The sequence below is a fragment of the Myxocyprinus asiaticus genome, chromosome 25, assembly GCF_019703515.2.
Source record: "Myxocyprinus asiaticus isolate MX2 ecotype Aquarium Trade chromosome 25, UBuf_Myxa_2, whole genome shotgun sequence".
Classification (NCBI taxonomy): Eukaryota; Metazoa; Chordata; class Actinopteri; order Cypriniformes; family Catostomidae; genus Myxocyprinus; species Myxocyprinus asiaticus.
In genome coordinates this window covers 7,891,878-7,902,068 of record NC_059368.1, presented here as the reverse complement: position 1 = coordinate 7,902,068, position 10,191 = coordinate 7,891,878, and the positions used below count along the sequence as shown (strand labels likewise).

Here is a 10,191-nt window from a genome sequence, read left to right as displayed (position 1 = left end):
GGGCTTTTCTACACACAGCATCCACCTGGTACTCGAAGGTCAATTTGTTATCAATGACAGTGCCAAGGTATTTGTACTGCTGCACAAACTCAACAGCTGATCATTAAACACTTCAGGGGATATGACTGTTGGGTTCCTCCTAAAATCTATTGTCATCTCTTTAGTTTTAGATACATTAATGTTAATGCCAATCTGTGAATTCTTCCACTACAGAGCTATGATCAGGGTCATCACTACTGAGGAGAGACACGATCACCGAATCATCGGCAAAATTAATGATATGACGCCTCACTCGTTAGTGTGTAGCACAAATAAAACAGCTGCTAATAAGGGATCTACATCTGAATATATCTGCAGTGGAGGCTTACGCGCTTACGTCACACGAAAGGCAGTTTGAACTCCATTCTCGTCAACGTTCAAACCTCAAGCTGGCTGGAAGTGAGCATTTTTAGTAAAAAAAAGGTTTTAAATTTTGATCTATTTCTTACACACACCCAGCGTTTTGCTTCAGAAGACATTAATTAGACCACTGGAATCGTATGGATTACTTTTATGATGGCTTTATATACTTTTTGGAGCTTCAAAACGTTGGCACCCATTCACTTGCATTTTGTGGACCTACAGAGCTGAAATATTCTTCTAAAAATCTTAATTTGTGTTCTGCTGAAGAAAGACAGTCATAGACACCTAGGATGGCATAAGGGTGAGTAAATTATGAAAAATGGCACATCTGAATACATTTTCTTCTCAAAGCTCTTAATTAATAATTGATTTACTTGTACTGAAGGTCAAGATTACATAAAATGTGATTGTTTATTGTTTATTCTATTAAGTTATGAGACACCATAGACAAAACATATCATCAGAGATCATTACAAATCATAATCATCATATTCCTCATTGTCTGTGAATTTAGCTTGGCTCTCCAAGAATGAATCTTCGGTCTGTTCCTCACAGATGTCTTGTGCTAATATGTACGCTCGCCATTCATCAAGAGATGCATAGACAGGCTCGCTGCAAATATCAGGGCTGATTTCCACATCCTGTGCTAAAAGTTCCTTTTTGACCTTAAGGAGTTTACAGCTGCACTGCCATGGGTTTCCATCCAAATACAGCAGTTTTAGTTTTGGTAGCAGGTTGAGTGCAGGTAGGGTAGAGAGTTTGTTGTTGCGTATATTTAACACTTGCAGTCGTCTGAGAGATCTTAGCTCACGCTCTTGTATTGTCTCAATGCTGTTCCCCTTCAGATCCAAACGGACCAGAGTCTCGGGAAGCCTGGCAGAGTAATAAATATGAAAACACGAATGTTTATCAGTGAAAACAGTTATAAAGAGATTCTTGAAGCGTTATTGTCTAGCATGACCAATTGATCATTGGATTTCATTAAATTCATCGTGATAAGGACCATTAGTATGCCAAAAAAATATGGTATGGGATGGATTGTGTTTCATAGGCTTTTGAAATCTACAATTAGATTAAGATTAGATTAAGATTGCAGTTAGAAAAGTTTGATCCATTGTGAAATGAATAAAAATTTTCGAAACTTTTAGGGTTTATAAATTAAGTATGCTAAAAATTATATAAACTAAAATTCTAAATACTTTGGCTAATATCGATAGCCAGTTATTATTTGTGATATTTTTGATATTATAAATCTAAACTGTTTTTCTAACTAAAAACAGAATCTAACTGGTTCAATTCAAGTTAACCTCAGTCGACAGCATTTGTGGCATAATGTTGATTACCACAAAAAATAATTTCGACTTGTTTATCTTTTTCTTTGAAAAAAAAAAGCAGAAATCGAGCTTATAGTGAGACACTTACGATAGAAGTGAATGGGGCAAATTTTTTAGAAGGTTTAAAGGCAGAAATGTTAATTTTTTTAGTTTATGGTGCATCATCTTCATGGCAATAAAGTTGGAAACACTATATAATAACACACAAAAGGTTACTAAGCCATTTTATCACACTAAAATCATGTTAACACGCATATTATTCTTATGGCAATACTTTTAAAACAGTAAGCGTTTTAACATTTATGGATTGGCCCCATTCACTTTCATTGTAAGTGCCTCACTGTAACCTGGATTTGTGTTAAGAAAAGAACAGACAAGGAGGAACATGGATGCCATGCGAGGTTCGGACGTGTGAACGGCGAGCTCTGTGCACTTTGCTAGTTTTAATACTATTAATGTCATAAACCGGTGAGGTTTGATACACTCTGTTCCATAACTGTTCTAGGAGGACAATATGTCAAAGAATTCAAAATTCTCGGGCTCTGGAGACATTAAAAGACACTTACGTTCTCAAGCTGACACCCCCGAGCAGCAGACCGCGAGCCGATTTGTTCGGGGAAGTGCGGGAAATTCGGTGAGAAATGTCGAACATGTCGGCAATGCTGATGAAGGTCGTTGCTGACTTGGAGGATCTTGCTGTAATACGTCGATCGATCGCTGTCATGGAGACGAAATTCATTGAGATGGTTACAAGAGTGAGAGATGTCAAGAAACGGATCGATTAACTGGAGTCATCGGAGAGGGAATTATCTGCTAATCCGCTGCGACTAAGGTGGATTTGGAGCATGTCTGGGAGAAGTTGGTGGACTTGGAGAACCATAGCCAGTGGAATAACATCCGTATTGTTGGAATTCCTGAGGCCGAAGAAGGTCAGGATATGGTGAAATTCCTGGACGGGCTCTTTCCGAGTCTGCTCGACATAACAGGCCATAAGCTGGAAATTGAGCGAGCTCACAGGGTTCTGGCTCGGCGATCCGCTGAGGGAGACAGGCCCGATCAATTCTGGCCAAATTTGTGAGATCATCCGATAAAGATTTTGTGTTACGCGAGGCAAGGAGTAAAGGAAGGCTTTCTTGGAAGAACTACAGCATTTTCTTGTTCCCAGACTTAGTGAATTCGAAAGTTAGAAGCATGATCGATTCAAAGAATGCAAGAAACTCTTACATCAATGGAAGGTCGCTTTTGCACTGATGTTCCTGGCCAAATTGAGAATAGATGCTAAGGATGGGCGTAAAATATTCACATGTCACCAGCAAGCGATGTCCTTCATAAAGTTAGTGGCGTAAGTTATTTTGTAGTACTCACGTTGCAGCCGAGTGGACCGACTCACTGAACATTCACTTGACTGTCTGAGGAAATTGAGCGTCTTTTTCGTTTCTTTTTGTGCTGGTTCCGCCTAGCAGCTGGAGTTTGTTTTGTGAAGTAACACTCCTTCGGGACAGTTGTGTGGATGAATATGCATGTTCTTTTTGCTTATGCCTCCTATTGGCTGGAGTTAATGTGCACGTTTTTCTTTTTTCTGTTTGTTTGGTTCAGGGGGAAGTTTGGGGTTTGATTGTTGCACTAATGTTGGAATGTGGTCTTTATAATTTTGTTTTTGACACACAAACAATTTTTTCTATTATGTCAAAATGTCAAATGTTAATATGAGTGGACTGTCTCTTTCCACATGGAATGTGAATGGGTTGGGGCACCCCATAAAAAGAAGGAAGGTTATTTCTCTTCTTAAGCATAAGAAATATGATATGGTGTTTCTTTAAGAAATGTATCTTTCCCCGCAGGAAGCTGAAAAATTTGGGAAGATATGGGGTGGACATGTTTTCTTTAGTGCTGGCTCAAGTAAGAGCAGGGGAGTCATTACACTGATAAGTAAGCATCTACAATTCAAATGTCTCAAACAGATTAAGGATAAATTAGGAAGAGTCATTATTGTTTTGGCAGAAATTCAGGGGCTTATTTTGGCTACTATATACACACCTAACGTTGATGATCAGGGCTTTTTTATAGATCTTGAAGGGATGTTGCAAGCTGGCACCCCTCATGATATAATATTGGGAGGAGATTTTAATATTTTGATGGACTCAGTCCTTGATCATAGTGAAGCAAATGTGTGTAAGCCCACTAGGGCAACAGTGACGCTTCACAGGTTGTGTAAAAATCTTGGTCTTATGGATATCTGTAGACTTTTGAACCCATTTGGTAGGGACTATACATTTATTTCATCAGTTCATAAGATTTATTCTAGAATAGATTTTTTTTTATATATCTAAGTCCCTTATTTCATCTGTTGTTGATTGCTCAGTGGGAAACATTTTAGTCTCAGATCACACCCTGGTGAGTTTAGAGGTGTTGCCACATATGGAGAAAAGGAAATCATATAGTTGGCGCTTTAATGTATCCCTTTTGCAAAATCCTGAATTCCAACAAATGTTAAAGGCTGAAATCAATTGTTTATATGGCGACCAACTGGTCCTCAGTATCCTCTGTGGGCATGGCTTGGGAGGCACTTAAGACGGTTCTTAGGGGCCGGATCATACAGTATGTCTTATTCACCAAAAAATACAAAGTACGATAACTCGTGGAGTTGGAAGGGAAAATTGAAAGTGCCAAGGCAGAGCTGAAGCACCAAATGTCATCTGATGGCCTCAGAGTATTGATCTGATTGAAATATAGATATAATACTATTTTGTCATGGAAGGTGGAGTTTTGGCTATTCAGGGCAAGACAGTCATACTTTGAGTCGGGAGACAAGGCAGGAAAACTACAGATATAGATATATAAAACAGAGAGAGTCTTTTTCTACCATTCCCTCAGTGAAATCTGCTGGTGGTGAAATATTTACCTCAGCCATTGATATTAATAATGCTTCTAAAGAATTCTATCTTGATCTATATAGTTCCACGTCTTCATCTACTGATGAGGAATTTTAGAAACTTTATGAAACCAGTAGAACTTCCTAAACTGACTGCTGAGCAAAAACATTCTCTTGATTCTGAGATAACCTTGGAGGAGCTTGGCAAGGTAATTAAGGCCTTGCCTACAGGCAAGTCTCCGGGGCCAGACAGCTTTGCCACTGAATTTTTTAGATCTTATGCTACAGAATTGGCTCCAATTTTGCTAGAAGTTTATATGGAATCATTAAAGAATGGAAAGCTTCCACCAACTATGACGCATGCCCGGATCAGTCTGATTCTTAAAAAGGACAAAGATCCAAGCAAGTGTAAGAGTTACCGTCCAATTTCCCTGATCCAGCTAGATGTTAAAATATTGTAAAAATTTTTTGGCTAACTGATTAAGTAAAGTTATGACATCTCTTATATATATAGATCAGGTGGAGTTTATTCAGTAGCTCTTCTGATAACATTAGGCGTTTCATCAATATCATGTGGTCAGTGGCGAATGATCCTGTCCTATGACTCCAGTCGCTGCCATCTCACTTGACGCCGAAATGCATTTGATATGGTAGAATGGGATTATCTTTTTAAGATTTTGGAAATGTACGGGTTCGGGAATACTTTTATTGGTTGGATTAAATTATTTTATAGACACCCATTAGCGGGGGGTACAAATTAATGGATTCATTTCAGATTATTTTACTCTGGATAGGGGCACCCTATCCCCATTATTGTTCTGTCTTGCCCTGGAACCATTAGCAGCCACGATAAGAAAGGAAGATGATTTTCCAGGGGTGGTGGCAGGAGGTGTGGCACATAAATTTTTGCTTTATGCAGATGATATTTTATTATTCATCTCCGACCCTACTAGATCTATGCCTTGCCTCCACAGAATTATTAATTCCTTTTCGAAGTCCTCAGGATACAGAGTTAATTGGTCTAATTCCGAAGCTTTGTCTCTGACAGCGTACTGTCCGGTAAGGGCTTTTCAGCCGGGCACCTTTCAGTGGCCCAAACAGGGCATTAAGTATTTGGGTATTTTATTCCCAGCAAATTTGTGTGATTTTGTTAATTTTGACCCTTTAATAAAAATGTTTTCGAGCCATGTGGGCAGGTGGCTTCATTACATTTATCTATGATTGGTAAGGTTAAAGTTATCAAAATGAATTGTATTCCAAAATTCAACTACCTGCTACAGTCTCTCCCAATAGATGTCCCCCTCTCTTATTTCGGGCAATTTGATAGCATAGCGAAGTCCTTCACTTGGAATGGCAAACGTCCCAGATTACATTTCAGTAAGTTGCATAGGCCGACTGATAAAGGTGGGCTAGGCCTACCCAAGATTTTGTTTTATTATTATGCATTTCGGTCTCAGACATTTGGCTCATTGGTCGCTTCCATCTGAAAGAGCCCCTCCCAGGTTTTGTATTGAACAGGAATTTCTTGCCCCTATATGCCTTTCTATCAAACTAATCGGAGAAGTTAAGTTACACCCCATTATCTCGCATTTGCACTCGGTATGGACAAAAGTGTCCAGAGTGTCTAATTCGGACATTTATTTAAATGTTGCCTCGAGCATATGGCTGAACACAAAATTATGTATTAATATGTCCCCTTTCTGCTGGTCAGAGTGGACTGTGAGGGAGGTTAATACACTCGGTGACATATATGAGAGTGGAGTGTTGAGATCCTGAAATTTGGTTCAGCATTTGGGATTCCCAGATTTCAGTTCTTTAGGTATTTACAGCTGCACCACCTGCTCTGTATTATTTTTGGGAGTAGCATACACCCTCCTAAAGCATCAGATACTCTGGGAATGGTGATTACTGCTTTTGGAAAAGGTCATGAGGCATCAGTGTATTACTCCCTGCTAATTCAGAGTCTGGGGGATGGAGCTTTAACTTCTGTCAAGAGATTATGTGAGAAAGATTTAAACTTGGTATTGGAGGAGGGAGTGTGGGCTAGGATTCTAATAAATGTCAAGTCTGCATCTAGAGCTGCAAGGGTGCGCCTTATGCAATTCAAGATTTTACACCGATTCTAGTGGACCCCCTCTAGATTGTATAGGCTTGGTCTTAAAGACACACCCACCTGCTGGTGATGCCAGTCAGAATGGAGACACAACCCATGTTTTTGGTGGTGTGTTAAGATCCAAGAATTTTAGGGGCAGTCATCAATATAGTGGATAAACACATAAAAAAAAAAAAAAAAAAAATATATATATATATATATATATATATATATATATATATATATATATATATATATATATATATATATATATTGTGTGTGTGTGTGTGTGTGTGTCTATAATCATGTTATACAGGGATGTTGTTGAGAGGCAGGGTGGGGTTGGGGATTGGGAGGGGGAGGGGTAATGGGGGGGTTAAATGTTGATTCTGTGTATATTTGTTTTGCTTTTCTTTGTTATTTATGTGAATCAATAAATAAATGTTAATCAGAAAAAAGAAAAGGACAGAGATGTCAAAATAAATGTTTGTGGTATTTAACATATACGCCCCAAATTCTGTCAGTTGAGCTTAATTTATATTAAACCCGGAATAATACTTTATACAAAATATTCCATTCATGCTAAGTGTAATCACGATGCTTCAAATGAAATTGGGCATTGAAACATTCTAATGTACCGTACATACGATTTTTCTCTATTTGTTTAGTACTTTTAAAACGTGGCAGAGGGAACTGTGCATAGTTTGAACTGGAAGAACTAAGCTCTGATATCATCTGCTTTCAAGTATTTAATCCAAAAATCAGACCTATGCTGATAATCTAATGATACCAGTAGCTGATAATGTCAACAATGTGCACTGATTCCCTTATTTAAATTGTATAAAGAATCTTCATACCCGTGAGGAATAGCAGAGAGGAGATTCTGTTCTAAAGCCAGGTTGGTTAGTTGGATGCAGTTCCTCAGGGCGTTGGCTTCAAAGCTCCGGATGGTGTTGTTCTCCAGAAAGAGATGTTTAAGCTGTTTCATCCCTGCTAGCTGCTGAAAGGTGACTTCCTGGATATTGTTCTGCCTGCAATCTAGCTTCTCAAGTTTAGAGGCCAACCTGCCTGGCAACATTCTTAGTTGGTTCCCTGCCAACTCACACACAGACAAGCTGGGCAGTCGAAGACCCCCATCCACTGATACGAGTCTATTAGAGCTCACAGAAAGAGTTACAAGGTTTTGCAGCTGGGACATGTCACGATTCCTCAAAGTTCGGATCTGATTCATGTCCAAATTCAGATGAATCAGAGATTGAGGAAGATCATTTGGAACTTTTGTAAGGTGGTTTGAAGAGAAATCTAAGGTCTTCAGAAGCTTCAGTGAGGAGATGAATGCTGAAGGTACTGAGGAGATCCTGTTGCTTCGCAAGCTGAGTAAATTTAGGAAGGGCAACCTGAGGGTACCTTGTATTGACTCAATTTTATTATCATCAAGATAGAGGCACTCTAGTTTTTCAAGTGCTGATATGGTGTTGGCACGCAAGATGCTAATCTGGTTGTTCTGGAGGTTCAAGATCCGTAGCTTCTTGAGGACCTCAAGGGAAGACTCTTGCAGGCCATCTATCCTATTGTGACCCAGATGGAGGATCTCTAGACCAGAGGGCAGGCCACAGGGAAGGTAGTGAAGCTTGTTTTTTTGAAGGTCCAGAGCTCTTAATGACACGTGAGATCTGAATACATTGGCGTCAATTTGCTCAACCCCTCCTGATGACAGAATGACTTCTTCAAGGCCTGGCAGACCAGAAAAATCTCTGACCTATAAATAAATAATAGAAATATTATTTATTTGAACTGAATGAGCTTTGTCATTCCGGCAAACCCCTGTGATAAACATTTGCCAACAAAGTTCAGGTTTTTTATTTTTATTTATTATTATTAAATTAATTATTTTGTCACAAATAAATTCATGTATTAATAAAAAATAAAAATCTGGTTAAAATATATATAACCAATCTAATTTAAGACAACAATTAAATATAAGTATGGATTTATGAACAATTTACACAAAAATTTAGTATTTGAAAAATAGCAAAATTGGTTTCATAAACCACATAGTAAAAAGTGGTCAACTGCAAGAACATGGCTGAATGAATATATAAATAAATTCATGAATATATTTAGTAGGTTTTATTCTAAAAAAAAAAAAAAGTCACATTTGAATTTCATGTAATTTGAATCAAACGAGCACATGCAAATAATGGTTAAACAACAGTTTAACAGCAATAAAACAACAAAAATTACCTTTAGCTCCTTGAGATGATTGTATCCCAGATTTATTTTCCTCACGTCTTTAGAAATGCCATGTGGTACAGATTGAACCCTGAAGCACTGTACTGAGGTTGCTTGTTCACAGATACAGTTTTTTGGACACGAGTGGCTGCTGCTGTGAACATTTTGAAAGTAGGTCAAGACACACAGAAGGCAGAATATCATCATTATTAGAAAGCAGCTTTAGGGATCTCTGTGCTGAAGCAGCATTTTGAGGTTTCAAGGCTTATATAGCTCAGGCAGATGCACACATGTGAGAATAAGACTCCTCTGCTTTATTTGGAACAATGGCTTAGATCATTATCTTGGTTTGAAAACAACATTTGACACCGACAAGAAACTGCCATTCCAGCAATAGATTGTCCTGTCTGTTTGCCAATGTGAGAAACTTGCTGATAAACTGTTTACTGCCGTTTCTCTTAAACAAATGCATTTCCTCTGCATAAATGCTCTGCCCTCTTTTTGTACCCAGTAATAGTGCCTTGATAAGATGCAGCTTTAAAATCTAAAATACAAACATGCAATAGTTTTGGACTGTTTGATTAGCTACAAACTACAAAGGCAGCTTTTTGAAACATAAATGAATGTAAAATGGCTTCAGCTGTCTTTGGCATCTGAATGTCCTCAAAATTTAAAGTGTTTAGATCACAGATTAACTTTTATCTTGATCTATAGCCTAATAGGCCTAATAACTGTCTATATAAGGTGATAAAAATGAAAAAGCTTTGACTGTAAAAAAAAAGAAGAAAAGAAAAGAAAAAACGTTGGTTTATGCAGCAACTGATGCATTATCTGATTAATAATGCACATCAAAGAATTTCACCTTACTTTGAGTTGAATAAAGATTTCAATAAATGTATTCAGCATTTAGACAAAACCTGATATGATTTAAGGCCATTTTTTCCTCAAATATTTAATTTCTTTCCCCAACCCCAATATTTAAATGTTTTCATGACAACAGAACTCATACTGAGCGTTAACTGTAATAATTTATGTATGTGTATATTAGTACACATTTATATTTATAATAACTTAATAATACAATTATTTATATAACTATAAATAAAAATATATAGTTTGTTTCATAAAATGTTTAAATTTATTTGTATGGTTTAAAACTGTTTTGATAAAACAATAAATGATTTATTATTATTATTATTGATGTAATTCTTATTTTTATTATTCATAATTCATTTTGTTTTTTTCTAACTCCAATTTAG

The 10,191-nt window shown here is 37.5% G+C and overlaps 1 protein-coding gene across 1 annotated transcript; it reads right to left on the bottom strand.

The window, feature by feature from the left end:
* Positions 1-803: 803 nt before the first annotated feature.
* On the bottom strand, positions 804-9,146 carry LOC127416052 (nephrocan-like). The gene is made up of 3 exons (XM_051655161.1): positions 8,945-9,146; positions 7,558-8,459; positions 804-1,275 (listed from the first exon to the last, which is right to left on the bottom strand). Exons 1-3 carry the CDS (start codon positions 9,137-9,139, stop codon positions 873-875), a joined length of 1,500 nt encoding a protein of 499 aa, XP_051511121.1. The 5' UTR covers positions 9,140-9,146; the 3' UTR covers positions 804-872.
* Positions 9,147-10,191: the final 1,045 nt, after the last annotated feature.